Consider the following 20,465-nt stretch of genomic DNA (forward strand, 5'->3'; position numbering starts at 1 on the left):
AGATCCTTCTATCGGTCAAAAAGCTTAAAATCACGTAAAGAAAATTATTTTGTTGGAAAATTATTACACGGTTAATTACCTACGAATTTTATCACAAAATTACTAGTCCTTACATAAATATTTTTTCTTGTGTTCAAAGTGTTACGTTGATACACACGAAAAAATCATAATAAAATCATATAATATTATTAGTTCAATAATACAAGAAAAGTTGACTCTATCGGAGTCAATTTGGGTCCAACTTGACACTATCGGAGTCCGTAGAGTAAAAAAATAGCTGTTGACTCTAATGGAGATTGACTCTATCGGGGGTTGACTCTATCGAGGTCCCACTGTATTTTTCTAACTTTTTAGAGCTAAAAACAATTTTAGATGATCGTAAGAAAAATTTCAATTTTAGATCACCGGTGACCCGATCGTCCTTAAAGGTTTAAGCAGGCAGCGTAAATTAGAAGGCCAAAACTAGTTACAGTTTACCTATCTATTTAAGTCTAAGCAGTAAATAAAAATGATTTTTTGATCTTGTAATTCAAGGTACCATCTTAAATTGACTGAATGAACCTAAATTTAAGCAAGAACGATTGCGCGGAACTAACTTCGTAAAGCAATAACTAAAATAGGTTGTTCCCAATGTTTAGGATTCTAATGGGATCTACTTCATTATTTATCTTTAAAATAATATAAAACACGTCGAATATTATTGTAAACCAAGAGGTAAATAAGTAGGTAGATCTGTTGACTTATTCCAAAAATGGCGTCATTCTGCCGATCTCTGGCAATATTATGCCAATCTGTCGTTTTTTAGCTCCAGATCGGTACTATTTTGACGATCGCCACTCACGGATCGCCACTCTGAGAGTCACTTTTATACCCCTTGTTGTCAACCCTTGGGGCCATAGAAAAAGGGCAACTTGCGAAAACTCGCAGAAAACCTCAAGTCCTGTTCTTTTATCGTTTGGCCACTAGACCTTATTACGGACTTAAGTAAAAATAAAGATCGTCACTCCTTATGTCCTTGTCAAATTCTAAATTTTTGTATTCCATTGGGGTTGATAGAATAGGCGCTGGACAATAGCAACACCAATTAATAATAATAATTTACAAAAATTGTGAGAAAAACAAGTAATAGAAACTGTAATTTCTAAGGTAGGTTCAAGAGAATGGTTAATGTCTTACCGCAATTTACATTACGACTTCCGGAAAATCTCATAACTGAAAATATCTGTCTAGCTCGTCTAGCTCTTCTTCCTAATAAAATACGACGAGAAATAGACCACAGTAAAAATACCACGAAATGACTTTAACTTGCCACCCATTCGAGTTAAGAATTCTCTCTCAAAGTCTTCTAGCAGTGGTTCAAATGAGGGAGTAATTTACGATTGTCTAGAATGCTTAAATTTTGTCTTCCAGTTTCCAGAGAAAAGGATTTTTATGGGCAAAATGACCCAAATGACTGTTGTGAAATGCTTCCACACTTGCTAATTATTGGCTGTAATATTTCACTCTTTTAATTCCCTGGGGATGAACAATAAAAAGACCATGCATAAAATATTTCGTCAAAAAAAACTTTAGCAGCACGGCCATTAATGTGTAAGGTTCCCGTCTTAATTATTTATTGTATTTCCTCAGTATTTTTAGTATTAGTATATTAAGTTTTTAGTTTTTAAAGGATTTTCAACAAACTTTAGGGAAAAATCGGGGAAATACACGTGTTCAGGAAAAAAAATAAAGTTATAATAGAGATAATCTTCTAAAAAGAAAATTCGTTTTGGTGATTTTGGGCATAAAAGAGCCTCCTGTAGCTAAATCCTCATGAATATTTTTCCACTAAATCTGATGAGATATTGTGGATATTGCTAAAAAATTCAACTGAAATCTTCAAACTTTCCTGCGGTATTATATGATATTATAAGTTTTGGGAATGATTTTGCTATATTGTACAAAAAGTTGGAGAACCAAGAAAACAAATCTTATATAATTAAAAAAATATATAAATTTAAGTATCACAAAATTCGGAATAAGTTATACTTTGTTTATAATAAATGGTGGTTTAAAACTTTATTATATATCAATTTGCATTCATATTAAAATTTACAATGTATTCATATGTGAAAATCACTGTCCCATGTATTTTGTGAATTTCATGTGACATTAATTAGTCGAAATTTAATTAAACCTTTAATGCACAGCATGACTGATTGCATTATATTGCAAGCCTTTCAAATGCGCTTTTAAATGAAAATGATAGCAAAGCTTTTTGGCTTTGCAAAATGCCCAAAAATAACTTAGTGCTATATATTCCAAGAGAAATTTCCGAATAAGATTCAAGTATTGAATACCGATTCATAACCGGTACGTAACCGAATTCTCAGCTTGAAACCACCTTATACATTTTTGACATTTCAAGGCCTTTCGAATGAGTCCATGCTTGTTTCAATACGATTTTCAATACGTCAATACGTTTTCTAGAGTGCTTTTACAGTTTTCAATATCGAAAAACCATTTAATTCGACTATCAATTATTTAATTCCATTTAATTCAATTATCAATAATTGATAATAAGCTAGATAATATTTAAAAGAAATGTTTAAGTCTCTTAGGAAGACTTAAAGAAAATTCACATTATTCGAAGGCATGAACGTTCGAAGGGAGAGTACTTTCCCCTACAATGAGTTTCTGAAGGATCTAAAACATTTAGAAGTGATAATGGTCGAACCTGAGATAGAGGAAAAATGTAATGGTTAATTTAACGGTCTTCCGGAAACCCCAAATTACTATCGTTAACTGTTTGATTTATATTTCTAATAAAATACAGATAGCCAAACAGGCAGATGTTTAAACGAACGAATAAAAACAGTCTTTTTTTTTCTTGTGAAATCGTTTGGTTCGCAAAGATTTGTTCCAGAAACAAAATCCCGGTTTAATTTGTATGTGGAAATACCGTTGAATCATTCCAACTAACGATTTTTCATTGACAAAGGTTAAAAAAAGGCTCTAGAGAGCGCATTTATCAGGCGAATGGAGTCATATTTGGGCTCGTTGGAAAGGTCTTGGAATTTCTAACAAAACTGAACCGGTTCCAATCGGTTTTGAAGCAATAATGAACCGGTTCATAACTGATAACTAATTTTAATTCGAAATTCAATTATATTAGTCTTAAGTTATTTTGGGAAATGTTCTGAGTGATTAATAAATCCATTCAAATCAGTTGTGAACCGGAAATGAACCTGTTATGAACCGATTAGTAATTTTTGTCCGTAAATGAATTTTATTATTCTTAAAATTATTTTGTGGGATCTTTCAAGTGATTGACAAATCGGCTTAAATCGGTTGAGAACCGGTAAACGGTAAATGATGCGAAAGTACTTTTGAGGGATAGCATCTAAGACACGAGTTCGAGCACTTCGCAAAGCGTGGGACTCTTTGATGACCCTATTTTTTATCTAAGTCGTAAAACGTCATGTGTGACTAATATTCCATTAAATACTCTAAATTATAATTTCAATTCCATATCTTGCATGAAAGGTTTCATATTAATTGTTTAGTATGAGAATAAAGTTGTATAGTAAATAGGAATGAAGTATTAAACAAAGAATTGTTTTTTATTTGTCTATTCTTCCGAGAGATAAGGATATTCCCATTTCCCTCACTAACTTTTTTTTTTTGCTTTTCTTGAAATTGGCTGAAGTAATTAAATTGATTTTCGGATGTTTCATAACTATTCTAAAATTGTGACAAAAAATCGTCATTTTGAATTTATAGAGAGCAAAGTTCAACCGTTCTAAAGTGTACATTTTTCAACCGATTTATTTAAATTGGGATTTTTTTGAAAGGTCTTGGAACCGCAAACCTGATAGAATTGGACCCATTGAGAAGAGTTGTTATCGAATTAGAGATCAATCAGTAAGACACTGTCTTTGGATCCTCGGTTACCCCCATAAGTTTACATTTCCTAAGTTTTTCAGTTTTTACTTCGCAACCACCTATCCTCAAAATTGTGTTTTTTGGTTTTCCTCAAAACAAACGATTTTATTTTGTTACGAAATGTACATTTTGTTAGGTACCTATGACCGAAAAATTGCATTTTCAAGGTTAAATATCCTTATGTCCTTATCGCTTATGCCTTTAGCGATTTGATCAACCCTTTAGATCTAAATAGTCCCGTAAAGACTCAATTTTCTTTATTGTATTGTGTTTTAACCCTTTGCCTTAAACGATATGTACGAATGCAAATTTAAGTAAATTGCTTCGGCAAACGAAGTGTCAGTGGGCTGGCGTCCGCTTAAGGAAAAGGTCGTCTCTATGTCGCAGCGCCATAAAGGATACAATAAAGAAAACTGGGTATTTACGGGACTATTTAGATCCAAAGACAATGATCAAACCTAGATTTCATTGGAATGTATTGAAATTTCCATCATGGTTACATCAGATCAAATTGATATTGGTATCCTTTCACATTTTTTTCAGTATCAAATGCTAAATTTCGTAGCTATAGGGTTACATCAAGTTACAAGGTCAACATATACAAAAATGAACTATTTTTAACTAAAAAATCTAAAATGTAGTAAACTAGCAAATCTCCAAAACTATGTGAAATTATAACACACAGTGAGCTCTACTTATATGGTGAATTCGAGCATTTTGCAAAGCTGGAAAGCTGGACAATTTATTTATGCATTTCGTAACCTGCTTATCGTCGGTCCATTATAGGTTAAAATAATTTCGAATTTCTGAGAAAAAGTATTTCAAATAAATCCATACTTAGGGGAAAGCACGCTACCTTCGGACAACTCAAGTTCCGAATAATACAATTTTTTCTCTATGTTCCTTAAAGATTTCATCCTAAGCTTTTCTCTGAAAATTAGAGGCATTAGACCAGTTATTAAAATATAGTATTATAATGGGCCAAATTAATTTATAACGGATTGAAAAAAAATTTGTGCGAAGCATAAATCGTCCGGAGGTAGCGCGCTTTCCCCTACTTTAAAAAAGTTTTGGGTCTTTGATTTGATCTTGAACGATCATTAAAACTAAAAAATGGAGCTAACTATGAATAAAAAGTCACTTGTCAAACTAAAAAAAAGATGAAAACCATTTAGAGTCATTCTTAGGGTTATTTAACATCCTCTAACGGAAAGATGAGAGTAAATTATGTTTTTCAATGTGAAATATTAGCATTGAATTAAATTAAATTACAGGAAATACAAGCCCTTTTCCCAGAATAACCACTTCCATTTTCTGACCACATTTATATCTAACTTTTCCAGCACTTAAAGACATCCGTCAGATGCTAAAGCAGCTATGGCAAAGTTTTAAAGTTTCCACCATCTGGCCTCCCAGCGAATAAAAAAAGATCTCTCATAAAAGATACGCATACTTTTCTGTATTATACCCAGGAAACTCCTTAAAAATTCTCAACTTAAATCCTCATACCCCTGTTGCGAATGAAATATTTACCCCCGGGAGAATCATCGCATTGTATATCTACTCATATTTGCCACAGCATAAATTCCCCAGAAGATGACAAGCTCCGGGAATTCTGAGAGTGATGTAGAGAATTCGTGTAATCAATCGAGAGGGAATCAGACAAATGGGGATGGATCAATTTGTAGGTTGAGAAAGGAATTTCAGGAGTGTTTGTCAATAGAATTCTCAGGTGCGTAATTGATTGACTCACCGAATAGATGATCCAATATTCATGAGAAATGAAAGTCGGAATTTTCATAACATATTCATAAAAAAATGATAAACATTATTCAACAACTCGTACTTGTGATTTCTACATCAAGTATTTTCCAGAAGGAAAAGATTATTCAAATAAAAATTTCCATCTTCAAGATTATACGCAGATAAGTTTAATTGTATTTCAAAAAGTATAGCTTATACAAAAGAGCACTTAGTTGTTTTTCAGTTAATAAAAGATTACAAAGATCAAACTGTCAAGAGTTAAAATAAACTACCTTAATAACTTGGCTTCCTTGAAAACTTTCAGATTTGCCACACAACAGTATAATTTGGATTTAGTGTAGCAAACTTTTAATTTAAAGCATGTTTCGTTATGCTCAACAAATATAGCTCTCAAACTCATAAAAAACTGTATTAAACTTTTTGTGTAGTATATAATTCATTTTGAATACTAAAAAAATATATCCAGTAAAAATATCGTTTTATTGCGAGAACTCAGTGAGAGCGCAATAAACTGTTCCTTTCAGCAACCAAAATCGTAAATTCATTTTTAAAATTCTTTTTTAATATTGCTCGGACTCTGCACAGTAAAAAAATTTACAACCACTATCGTTGGTAATTTTTGCACGAGCACTACCGTTGTGAGGTTTGTGTATTGGAAATGTTGTGTATTGGCAAAGTTGTGTATCGTCAATTTTATAAAATGGCTTCCTGAATATAATTTTGATTGTAGAGCAATTTTGTTCGGTTTATGTGTATTATCTGTGAAAAGTCTCCGTATTAAACTAAGAAAAAAAGAAAAATAAGAACAAAAAAAAAGAAAAAAAAAAACAGGAAGAGAGTGTGAGACTAGAACCCCTAACCTTTTCGTTGATGGTCTCGCGTTTTCCGGCTGTGCCACGAACTTGCTTACTTCTCTTAAGCAAATGGCCAAGAGTTGCATCGCCAATTTTTCTAATTTACATGATGCTTCCTCTGTTTTCTGTTATTACATAATTATTCCTCATTTTTTACGACTGAGGCATATTTTAAGAATCCAATGAATAATTCTAGAAGACAATTACACAGTTACAATTGCGAAAAATGACTAAAATCTTAGAAAAATTGCAATAGTAAACAATGAAATTTTGACAGTTCTCACACAAATTTTCCAATACACAAATTTCATTACACAAACTTAATTTTACTAGCATTATGTTAGTATCGTACTACAAATATGATAGTAATTTTACAATTTACAACCAAAATGCTTGTGACAATACACAACTTTTCCCATACAAAACTTTATTTCTCACACAATTTTTTACTGTGTGCATAAAGAGGAAAATATCGACGCTTTCATTAGGGATTTCCCGAATTACAAAGGTGGAAAAATTGACTTTTTTGTTATTACTTAAATCGATAGGTAAACTATCTAAGAATATATACCTGGACCAACTAAAACAATAAAATCGGTAGGAACAATTTTGAAATAAACTAAAAATATAATTTTGGAGGGTTTAAATTGGGGGATAGGACAAATTGCAATAAAATCCAGTTCGGGATAATGTTTAATTTATGGGGGTGATTGAAAATCGGACATCAATATCAATCACCGTTTGGACTCCAGGTTCGAAAAACCGTAAAGTCAAAGAAAAAATATCTAATTATTTTTATTAATTATTGATTACTAATCTAAATTATTCAATTTTCGATACTTTACCGATTCATTACCGATTGAAGCCAATAATGTAATCGTGTTGAGAATTTCAAAACCTTTCAAAAAATCCAAATTTAAACAATTTCGTTGAAAATTAAGACTTTTAGAGTGGTTGACCTATGCTCTTCGAAAATTCAAAATGGCGAATTTTCGACGAAAAGTTCACCTGATTTTGTGATGATCACTTGATAAATTTGATTTTGATAGATTTGATGGTAGTAGGGAATCATGAAGAAAGGTGAGAGAGAAAAATTATAGGTAATGTCAGTTGAAGAATGGTCACCGAAGACCAGAAATTGATATTTGTGGCCTCCTGATCCAAAAAAACATAAAATTTAAGGAAAAAAATCAAAAATAATACAATCAATGGTATTTCACCGATTCAATACCGAATGAAACCGACACAATCAGCTTAGAAATTTCAAGACCTTTTCATAAAATATATAACTGCTCTCTCAATTATATCAAGTTTAAACAGTTCTGTTGAAACAGTAGACTCTCTCAAATTCGGGCATTTGGGACCGAAATGTCACCCGAACTTGAGAGAAATTCGGGCGATAAACTTTTTGATATATAACGATTTTTATTGATCTGCATACACATATTGAGTTTACATAGGGGAAAGGCTCATAATTTTGTCCAGTTTCTTATTTTGGACACTTTGAGGATAAAATTGGACACTGTAAATAAATTAATTAAAATTATGGATTTTTATTCCAATATTTGATGAATAATGAATTCTATCTTAATATTTGTTCTTTTTGGAAGATTTTAACACTAAATACGTGAAATTTTGAATAAGATTTGAGTTGAAATTCCTTTGTTAAAAATTCAGTGTGAGCAATTAATAATAATAATAATAATGCTGGCACAACATTCCATGAAGGAACTAGGCCTTCCCACAAGGGGATTTTTAGACATGTATTATTATTTTTTCTTCTACGGGATGAGGTTGTCAGTCCCATGCCCGTGGAATCAAGTTCAGTGAAGCTCACTGAATACAATCTGAATGCCTTTAACGCCAGAAAAATTCCTGATGACCTAAAGGGGATTCGAACCCGGGACACACGCATCATAGAGCGAGTGCTCTACCACTTGACCCACTGAGTGCCCTTCGAATTCGAAAAGAATTCGTTTGTCTCCAGAGCTTTCGTTCCCTGGTATGGGTATTCTTCAAGTAGATTAATTATTATCTTTTACAAATTTGAAAAACGTTTTTAGTCTACATATTGCATATTACCACCAGAACTTTACAATTTTTTAAAAAAATAATTATTTTCTTGATTTTTTTAATATTCCCTATTTCCGGTTCCGGATATAATTCAAGATCGATATACCGATGGAATAAAAATAAACCTAGATTTAAAAATTTAAAACAAGTAAAACATTTAACTTACCGTTCGATTCCGATTTGTTTGGGCAGTGTTGGCGTAGAGCATGATGGGCACCATTGTGAGGGCAGATGTTGCCCAAGCCACAAGTGAGACCATCTTGGAGACAAAAGGTGTACGATACCGCGGTGACGATATAGGATGACACACGGCGATATATCGATCGGCCGACATGATAAACAGGAAGATTGAAGATGTGAACTGGGTGATGGATGTGCTGATCATGTAGCCCTTGCAGGCAGCACTGCCGAATTTCCACTCGCCCACGTACATCGTAGTGATGAGAAAGGGTATTCCGATGAGGAAGCACTCATCCGCAATGGCCAAATTGAGGATGTACATATTGGTGACGGTTTGCATCTTGGTGAAACGAACGACAACGTAGATGACGAGGGTATTACCGCAGAGGCCAACAACGCACACCACAGCGTAGAGGAGCATCGAGACAAAATTGCCCGCTGGATTCTGAAGCGATGGGCAAGAAAAGTGGGCCCTGATGGTATCATTGACACCATCACTAACCCAGGATATTCCACCACCGACCGTTCCATTGGACCAAGTCTCTTCGGCACCCATGAGCCCCCCGGAGTCAATTTCACAGCCCACGGAGATTTACAATGAGGATTCACGCACTGCTCGTGGCAACCTGAAAAATGTGCCACATCCATCAACTGTCCAGAGATAATTGCAAAAGTGAGGGAAGGAATGGTGCCAAATTCGTTATTGACTGCCACATACACACCCTCATGCTATGTGGAGCAATTGGATGGGAAAAATTCAGGGGTGGTTCCGGGACAACACACCACTGACACTAATGATGGGAAAATGAAGTGAGAAAAAAATATAGGGAGGAAAACTTCTTATATCACAATATAGAAGGAATATAAACACTCTTGTGGTGCGATAACAGACACACAATAGCGAACAAGTGAGGGAATTTAATTAATTACAAAAATTGTCGGTATGGAGAGGGATGTTCTATTCTCCAAGCCGGAAAAAGTTCAAGTGAAAAAGTGGGCCACACCGCAAGGCACCAGGAAGAAAAATTGAGACAAGGGTTAAATTAACACAAGCGAAAAGACATTTGAAGGAGCAGCAAAGGATGGGAAGTCGGGAATTCATCTTCATTATTAAGACTTTCATGGTGACATTCAAAATCATCTCTTGATGGTTACAATGGCTTATCTAGGAAATTAGTAAATAATGAAAGTCAAATGTAATGCTCCATCAACTTCAGATTCTTCTGAAAGGCTGATATTTTATCAAAGTGACACAGATGGAACATAGAAAGTAGTTAAGCAGGATAAAATACCCACGCAAACAACGTGTCATCATTTACTTTAAAAGATTTACTTTTTCTCAAAAACACAAGTTCTTGAAATACAAGAAATAGACTACTTTTTCTTAATAAAATACTTATTTTTTATGAAGTTAATAATAATTTTATTTGGGATGAAATGCCGAATGGGTTAAATCCCGAATGAGCAAAATCCTGAAAGGGACGAAATTACACTGAGGATAATGTGTAGAATAATTTCCCAAAACAGAACTTTCATTTTGGTTTGAATAAACGTAGGTGCAATCGTGGGAATACCTACACTGAGAAAAAAACGGGGGTGCGATTAACTTTTTTTCCTCATAACCTTAACACTTTTTTTTGTGTAAAAATATATTAACATTTTTTAATGTTAATTTTACACCTTTTTAAGGGTAAAATTAACATGAAAAAGGGTAAGTTTAACCCATAATACACCTAAATGTTATTTTAACTTTTTCGGATTTCTCTCACTCAGTGTAGCTATAACAATTTTTGACGTTGAAAATTTAAGCTTTTCGGGATTTTGGCTTTTCCGGATTTTAGCTGTCTTTTGGGATTTTGCCTTTAGGGATTTTGGTTTTTTGGGGATTTTGCCTTTTTGGAATTTTGGCTTTTTGGGATTTTAGCTTTTTGGGATTTTCGGCATTTTCGAGATTTTGGATCTCCGGATTTTGGCTCTTCGAAGTTTTAACTTTCAAGATTTTGTCTTTCGGGATTTTGTCATACGCGATTTTGGTACTCGGGATGTTGACCAGGACCTCTTTAAAAGAGGGAATATATTTACATACAGTCAGAAAAACATGCACACACTGAGAAAAAAGAGGCTGCAATAAAATTTTTTCCTCATAACTTTAACACTTTTTAGGTGTAGAAATATATCATAATTTTTTAATGTTATTTTATACTTTTTTAAGGATAAAATTCAAACGAATACTTCGTGAATTGTAATTTTTAATTTGTCTTTCTTGTAGAACTTTCTAGGATAAGTGTGCCAAATTTCGACATAGTTGCATGCAAGCGTCAAAGTCTCAAGTTTGAAATGTAATATTTTAAATGCAAATTGATTTTTTTTATTCTTTCTTCTTAAAGAGTGTTGCTTGGAACCTTCTAAAGAGTTTATCGTCTTTATTTACTCTAAAATCATTCTTAATACATTTTAAAATTAATAAAAATATAGACATAGCTTTGGTGCCCTATTTCGGCCACCTTCATTCTCATAGTTCCTTGCCCTTCGGGAATTTTTCCAATGACTTTTTCACGTCATCTCGTTTGTCGAAGCTACATTTTTTGTTATTATTTTGCATTGTATAATCTCTAGAGTATGTAAAATCTAAAATTTCATGGAAATTCGAGGAACAAAAAAGGTGGTCGAAATTGCGAGCTGGCCGCAATTTGGCACACTTACCCTACAATGTAAGTTTTCCCGACAAACCATTTAAAAAAATATATATTTTTCTAAAAGCTATCGAGTAAACAATATGATCAATGAATATTACCAATATTATATTACCATCAATGAATATTACCAAATATGGCTATAAAAAAACAGAAATTGCCAAATTGAGGCCATTTATCATCGAAACTTTGTGAACATTTCAGCAAGACAACCAAACCATGCATAAAATATGATTGAAATTTCAATACTTTTTCTCACCCCTAAAATGTATTAAATCAAAAAGACAAAGAGTGACAAAATTTACGTACTGCACCATTTTACAGAGAAATAAAATGTGTTCGAAAGAGATAAGAAAAGTAATAAAATTATCAAACAGTTAATAAAAGTAAATTTATTGTAAAAGTTTCATGGAGGGGTTTCTGATTACATTGTCGTTTGCCAGAAGCATTTTGTCAGGCATTGTCTGGAAATTAAATTAAGTGGCCTGAAGACAGACAGAGATACTTCCCTTAAGAACTTCTCTAATGTATATTTACTGTGGAAGAGTGCATATATCTTCAAACCAATGAACTACATTGTTTATTTTGTGAGCTTTCTCTGGTTTTAGCAATGCAACAATTTCTAAATTAATACTAAAAATTGTTGGATGAACTCAAGTATCGGATTTACTTGCAAGTCAAAAACGTGAAGAAGATTTTGCATTATATTACAATAAACAGGTAGATAAAAAGAATATAAAATAGGAATAAATTCATGATTTTGTGTTTTTTCACAGCTCCTAAAACAAGGCCAAAAATATAAACGTTCAGGCATGTAAGCTTTTTGGATATGCAATACCCAATATTCATCCAAACCCAAGCAACAAAATATGCAAAATATAAGTTATTTAAACAGCAGTTAATATACCTTATCATACATAATTTCATAATAAAGTTATTAATTGCACAATAGAGTAGCTGCAGTAATAGCGTATGATTTCCTATAAAACAAACCTTACCACATGGTAAGATTTTTTACGAAAATTTTACTTTAGATTTATGTCAGCAAAAAAATTCTCACGTGTCTCACCTCACGTTTTCTTCTTATTTTCACCAACTAAGTCATATTGTATGAATGAAGATATTAAAGGACCCCAATCTAATTTATAGTAAAAGAGGTGGCAAAGCGTCCTAGGCTTTGCGAAGTGCTCGAACCCGTGACTTATGGTCTCTACACACGAGAGCAATTTATGTCCATATTGAAGCAAATTTCCTACGCCTGTGTAGGAGAAACTCTTCAATATGGAGATAAATTTCTCTAGTGTGTAGAGGCCATTAGATGCTATATCAATATTGGTTGTATTCAAGAGGAAAATAGAAGTGTTCACGAGTTAAAGGTTTTCGCAGAGTTTTTCCTACTGGACTGGGCAGTTTCTTCTTAAGTTTACCGGTTCACAAACCGATTTGAACCGATTTATAAATCACTCAAAACATCGATCAAAATACTTTAACAATAATTTTGAACATTTTTTGTCGATATATTCTCACGCTATGTTTTCTATTGCTTGATTCTTTGGCGCCTATATCCCCGATTCTGCAGAAACAACTACGTTCTTTGCTTAGAGAAAGTTGAAGACCTTTGACAATTCTCAAAAACCGATGAATTTCGTAAAATGAACACCAGAGGCGCTGTACCCTCATATGTGTCAGAACCATCAAAATACATAGAAATTTTGCATTTTTTAACAACTTTTACCAAAAATTCCTTGAAAACCAAGGCCTTAATTCTGAGACCGAGATCAAGATCAAAATTTCAAGCTGTCAAATATTTCCAAAATCAAGATTTCGTATTCTGATGCGAAGTATTTATTGTACTTAAAATGTCTTAGCTAAGAACCAAGATTTCAAGATTTTCCACAGTTAACAGAACGTCACATCTGACAAATATCTTGAATTTGTTGAAATTTAGTTATATAAATTGGCAAAATTAATTATAGGACGTATTAAAGAATTAATGAAAGACCATAAACTGGAGTACAGGAAGTGTAAACCAAACTTGTGACCTGTGATAAACTAAGAAATGCTTATGCAAGATGTGATTATTTTGCAGGTATCCTCAGGGTGGTGTACTTCGATATGTTTAGAAATACGTACCATTGCGATTAAATTACTTTGAAAACAAAGTAATTCTCTTTTTGTACCATCTCTTATAGAAATATTCCTCATCAATAGCCATTTCCGTTTGAAACTCTTCAAATTCTTAGTATCTTGAAAATTCCAAGCACCTCCGAGAGGTTCTTGGAATTACTTCAAGAAAACAAGAAATTTTACGTTTTGAAATCTTGAAATATTGGTTCCAGAATTGCAAATCTTAATATCCACATGGTTTGTGTCTTAGATTTCAAGATTCCAAGACATTTTACAGACTTGACATCTTGATTTTGATTTTCTTATTTCAAAATACCAAAATGTTGAAATTTTTCTTGATTTGGATCTTGATCTTGGTCTCAGAATTGAGACCCAAGTTTGCTCTTAAAAATCTGTTTCATGGGTTCGATAGAGAATTTTATTAGCTACAACTCGAAACGGGTTGTAGCTAATCAAAGCTAGTCCAACGAAAACCAAATGAACCGGTTCATTACCGATTAGAATCTGTTCAGGCTTGTTGGGAATTCCAAGTTCCAAGACCTTTCCAACGATCAAAAACATGATATCATGGTTGATACCAGGTTGAGAAATACGCTCTGTAGTGCATTTTTAAGCTTTGACCTTGAAAAACCACATTAGAACTGATTCCACGGTACCCAAGCAGCAAAAAAGTAACTTAACTAGAAATTATCATTATGCCAACGTTAAAAAACGGTTATTTCAACCAAGCAAGTTATAAAAACGTTATCCAACAGTTAAATAACCAAGATGTGCTGCTTGGGTATTTTTCTTAGGGGGAAGTGGGGCACCTTTGAAATGGGGTACCTTTAAAATTGAGCTTGTTTCTCCTATTTTTGAATAGTACTGGATCTTATTATCAGATAATTTAGCACCACAAAGCAACTGTGAAGATAAATTGTGTGATGATAAGGCCCAGTTTCATTTAAAAATGGGGGAAAACATCAATTATAAAGGTACCCCAATTCAAAGGTGTCACATTACCGCCTATATGGACGAAATGTTCGCCTGGACAACCTCTAAAATATATCCAAAAATGAAAAGAAATCGCACTCCGCGTTTTCGAGCAATCCTAGAAAAATGTTCTTTTGGAGGGGAAAATAAGAGGTATGTTAATGGTCCCAGATTCGATATATGGAGGGGAGTTCTCCGAAGATCCCAATATCTCTAACCGTTTGGCCTCTAGGCGTAGTAACGGCTGGACAGACAAACAGCGTGTCAGAGGGATTACATATACTGCTCTCTCTGAGGAGTTTAAGCAGTAAAACTTAGATTATTGTTATGAAAATAATAAAAATATGATATATAAAAATTTTCCAAGGAATTATTTGAAAAATAGTATTATAAAATAAATTATGGGTTTTGTAAAACTAACATAATTAAGTCAATTAAAATCTGACGTAAGGTATTATACCGTGATAATCATGTAAGGTTTACGTAAGTAGGGTTACCTGCGCCAGAAGTAATTTCAATTACGAAATATTTACGTATTCCTTTCATGAAATATATCACTTGGGAAGAAAATAGTTGCAGAGTGACATTAGCACTTTTATCATTAATTTGATAAATAGTTTTCTCGAAAACTGATTTTCTTGTAACACACTTTGCTCTATCAAGTTCGCAATTTCTCCCAAAGTCAATTTTCGTCTGAATCGACTGTAATTATTTTGTCGTCTGACAGGGAAAACTTTTGCCTCTGAGCAACATTCATAAATCTTCTGTGAAAACTTTTCCTTCTCTTATAAGTGACACTTTTTCAAAATTAGCACTTCTGTTTACTCTGCTTGTCGATTTCAAAGTGTTACAGGGGACAAAGCGTATGGCTTCTCAAAAGTGTCAAAATGACACCAATTAAAAAAGCTCTCAAAGCTTTTGCAGATCTCGGCGAAATGAAACTTTTCTGATTTAATTAAAGGGGTATAGGAATCTTTTCTATTTAAATGCTGATGCCTGTGGGGTTGGTTTGGTAAAGAGATAGAAAACACTTTCAGTGGATAATAAACTTTCTTTTCAATAGTTCTACTGAAAGAGATTTTTAGAAGGAGATTAAGACAACATAAATTCCAATGAAAATAATCTCGTATCCTTCCATTTTTTTTTCTGTGTTACTAAAGTCAGCAAAGGAGAAAAAAACGACAGGCAAAAAATATGATATCTCTTTTTTAGATCTTAATTTATGTTCCGTTCTTTTTTTTGTGTTGTGCTTTTCAAGTTGTTTCCGGAGCTTTTTCTTTTCCCCTTGTGCCACATATAAGAAAAAAAAAACTTTCATATCTCTGGAGGATTATTCAAATTTTTGAGGGAGGCTATAAATTGAGTGTTTTTTCCAATAGAGAGCATGATGTGAATTGAGGGTGGAGTGACCTCTGTCGGAATTATTATAATTTCTCAACCATAAACAATTTCTCATACTTTTTTTCTTTTGTTTGGTCCTTCGATCCTCCTCCATTTTCTCTTATATACCCTCACGTCCTGTGCTTCCAGGAGAAAAAGATAAAGAGTGTCACATCAATCGTTTATCCCAATTGAAAGGGTGGTCGTGGGAAAAAGAAAGGACAATTTTTATATTAAATCCCATAAAAAGCGCGTCTCTTCGGTCTTTTCTTCCCCATTTTTGCGGATCTTAACCATTCTTTGTCCCATAAAAGTTGCCAAATGGGGATTTTTCAGTTGAACAGAGAATGAAAGAGAATGTAGGGAAAGATTTCCCATGACTTTTGTATACATCATTGTGGATAATATTGAAAGAAGAGGGAAACGTACAAAAAGGACCCCAGAGAGAATTTATCAACGATCCACCCGGCGACCCCACTTGACGATCCATCACGCTCAAACCACTGAGCTTTCGCGCACGCGGCTAAATAATGAGCCCCCAACGTGAGAGGCGCTAAATGGTTAAATTTGTTGCAAATAATTAAGGATTCTCTGTGGCTTCTTGCTTTCCCACTCATTTTCCAGACCAAGAATGGGTCTTTTAGAGCCATCAAAGAAATGGGTTTCGCCTCTGCAAATAATAATATTTCGCCAAACTTGGAAGGCAATTTTCCACTTTAGAAAAGCGTGGGAACGAGGACACGATAAGTGTGGGGTGAAATGGGTGTGAAAACATTTAATGTATTATAATGCACAGTGAAATGATATAAACAGCAATAAAATGTGAAACACAACGATAATGTACAGAATATACATTTTTATGTATGAGAAAGATGCAACGGCATCAGCACATAAGAAAAAGGAGCTACCGAAGGAGCTGTATTAAAATGTGGAATGCTGTGTGAGAGTCATAAAAAGTGACAGAGGTGTGAGTCGATAGAGGCACCACCACCGAACCCCTAACAAACAAAGCCTAACTTGGTTGTAACTAAAATTTTATATTACATAAATCTTCTTGAAAAGCTCTACCTCTCTTTTACGACTTAAAAAATCTATGGGATGTGGATTTTAATAATTCCAGCAAATAATAATAGAATGAAGAAAAGAGGCGAACACATAAAAGGCCTGAGATAAAGCACTTCAGATTTTAATAAGTAATTTGCAAAGCAGACAAAAAGATAATAGAAGATTTTAGCAGTTCTCCCTCATTGAGTTATGTTATAAAATTTTTGGCGCAATAACTTTTAGAGATATGTAGGACAATCTCTTCACAATGGAACCTGTAAAAAATGTTTTATCTGACCTTGTAAATCTTAAGGAATGCAAATTGTAGCACTTACCCTTGTGCACAAAAAAGGAAGCTATATAAAATGCAACATGAGCTCTTAAAATATCTAATTGAGCGACTAATTTTCCAAGAGTAACACGAGCGAACTCAAGTAAATTCATTTCTCTTAAAGAGATGTAAGAAGCTAGTGATAAACATGCTCCAAATATACATTGGTGTAAATAAAAGGATCAAATTGATCCAAATTTGATCCTTATGGCTCCGGCACACCTTTTCGATCAGGAAAATTTCCTGAAAACGAAATTTAATTCAATTTGAAGTTTATTTCATGCCTAAAGGATACAATGTTTCCTAAGCATAAGGCTAACTTACAATAAGTTTTTTTTTGTGACATGAGTTGCAACCAATCCGAGCTTAACAGATTAGAATCTTTTTCCTTCTTAAAGGTTTTGCATATGACTATCTCATTCTTTTGCACTCTTCTTCTTCCTTTAAACATCACTCGAAATTCAATTTAACTCAATCAAATTTGAAGTATGAAAGAATGAGATAATCATATGCAAAGCGTGTGAGAAAGAAAGGGATGCAAATTTTGATTTCATGAAATTTTCCCGATCTAAAAGGTGTGCCGGAGCCTTTATGCAAAGGATGGATTAAGTTTCCAACTCTGAATGCATATTTATAATAATAAAACATGTTAATTTGATCCATTCTTTGCAAAAGGATCAAATTTGGATCAATTTGATCCTGTTATTTTTAGCAGTATGTAGCGGAGTTCTGATTCTTTACTTATAAAGTTTCGTCAATTGTTTCGTCAACTGCATCAATACTTACGAATTTAATATCTAAAATAAATCACTTGCTGCCGATTCAACTTTGTTTGGGATTCGAAGACCTTTCTAATGAATCTATACTTGTCTTAATCGATAAAATTACTAAGACATTTAGACATTTTTTCTGATCTCGGTATCAGCTTGGACATTTTTTCACATTTGTTTCCGAAAAATCGTTCAAGGCAAGAAATAACTGTTATTGAAAAACGTAACAAACACTAGACGCTCCTGACAGAAAATTTAAGAACAAAATGAGTTATCGAGGCAAATAGACTCATAAGTACACAAAGGAGTTTATCAAAAATTTAATTTTCGTCAAAAATTGTTGTTTTTCTTTAAGAAGGAAATAGTGTGTATTTACACCTGTTACTAGTGTTGCTCGTACACGGATATCGTTTGTTCTTTTCAACCCCCAAAATTCAACTCACAATCGAATTTACACGATAAGCTTATCTTGGATCATCACTATTGATTATAATTACACCATGCACGTTAATATTTGAAAATTGGTTTAAATGCTTCGAATTTGGCGATTTCGAAGTAGAGGATATAGAGACCAAGAGCAACTGATGGTGCTGATCTGGATGTATTATTGAATAAAGACAATAAGAGTAACATTCGGAAGCAATAAATGTGACTCAGAAAGGAAGAGTTTACTGAAAGAACGAGAAAAATTAAAAAATCCACATCCGAAATTTTGCGTTTGGGGTATGAAGACAAGGGCTTCCACGGTTTCCAGCATCGAATTGGCACAGGTGATAAGAAATGGATATGGTTCAAGTGTCCCAAATACAAAACGTCTTAAATTCCATTTGGAGAAGCATCAAAGTCGACTTAAAGAATACTGCCTAATTTCTTAGGGAGGAAGACAATGCCCATCGTTTAGTGGGACCAACGGGGAATCATGCATTATGGGTTGATGAAATCAAACGGAACTGTCAATGAAACAACAATTGTATCGCGCCACGGCGACGCTTCGTGCTATTCCACTTTTATGGTCTAGGAGGACAATATCAAAACGCTGAATTGAGATGTACTACAGGCTCCGCTGTAGTCTCCAGAGCTGTCCTGTTACGGATTCGTTCAGCCGAAGAGGCGAAAACAAGACGAAGAAACTAGTACGAATCCTATCAGACTACTTTCTTACTCTGATAAGAATATTCCTGAAAATTCCTGGAAAATCGGTCTCTATATTCGGATAAATTGTCGGCTATTTTCACGGCCTCTAGTGACGGCTAGTATACCGGGCGTAAGGCAGTAATGCTCCTTTGTGTACGCTATACCCAGTAGAGTCTCGAAAGAGTTTTAAAAGAAGATCAGAAAATAAGTTGCCTTATCTTGCAGTCCGGCAAATAAATACCTCTAGTCTAAACCGCTATAGAATAAATTCATCAACAGAAATTTACTTAAGAAAAAAAATATTCCTAAATAATTCGAGTGGTAGGGTAAAGTAGTACAAGTTGGACAGTGGTACAAGTTGGACAATGGTACAATTAGGACAGGGCTTTTTGTCTTGATAAATTTAGTACTTCATTTTTATTTGTATATTTTTAATGCTTTAGTTTTATAATTTGGTTTCTTGTGCTTAAAAACAAATTTTGTACTGTATTTATCAAGAAAAAAGCCATATCCAACTTGTACCGGCGAATTGTCCAACTTGTAACACTAATTCCAATTTATATCATTTTACCCTAACTGACGTTATGTAGAATTTTAAAAACTCAGGGAGATAACCTCCTTCCGGGTGCGTCAGTGGTGTTTCTGTTTTCAAGGACACGAAAAACACACAGGTTTCTTTGCCAAAATTTTCGGCGCTGCAGTGCGCCTTCCTCAGTGGCTAGAAAGGAGGTAATTTTTTTATTAGAGCGCCGAAAGCTTTGCCAAAGAATCCTGTGTATTTTTCGTGTCCCTGAAAAGAGAAACACCACTGACGCACCCGGAAGGAGATTATCTCCCTGAGTTTTTAAAATTCCTAATTAATCTGATCTCGGTCGTAAGGCTCCTTAAAAAGAAGCAGGGCATTCTTAGTAGCAAAAGTGTCTAAAAATAGTGTAATAGTTTTTAAATCCTTTGGGGATAAGTCATTGACTTATAAAGTAGGGGTAACGAAAACCTTTGTGAAGTCTTGGTGAAGCCAAATTTATTCAGCTTTTATGTTGAATTAGAATTGACTATCCGTAGGAGGAATTTTCAAAGACGAGCATGTACAGTGAGTGTCAATAGTTTGTTGCCTAATGGATGTTTGAGAAATCAAGTGAAAAAAATGATAGAAAAAAATACTTTTCCAAATTTTTCTTTTTGCAGATGAGTTCCTTGTAATCCGTAGATATTATTTATA

General features: G+C 33.8%; 1 protein-coding gene across 4 annotated transcripts in view; it reads right to left on the bottom strand.

Moving 5' to 3' along the window:
* Positions 1 to 20,465, bottom strand: part of LOC129803298 (somatostatin receptor type 2-like) — a 59,559-nt gene that overhangs the window by 15,961 nt on the left and 23,133 nt on the right. For all 4 annotated transcript variants that reach the window (XR_008751852.1, XR_008751851.1, XM_055849748.1 and 1 more), the window contains exon 2: positions 8,782 to 9,421. Coding sequence is in view for 2 of the 4 variants with exons in the window: in XM_055849748.1 (XP_055705723.1) it covers positions 8,782 to 9,351 (570 nt within the window). In the remaining 2 variants the exon portion in view is untranslated. The remainder of the gene's footprint in view (positions 1 to 8,781; positions 9,422 to 20,465) is intronic.

The sequence above is a fragment of the Phlebotomus papatasi genome, chromosome 2, assembly GCF_024763615.1.
Source record: "Phlebotomus papatasi isolate M1 chromosome 2, Ppap_2.1, whole genome shotgun sequence".
NCBI lineage: Eukaryota > Metazoa > Arthropoda > Insecta > Diptera > Psychodidae > Phlebotomus > Phlebotomus papatasi.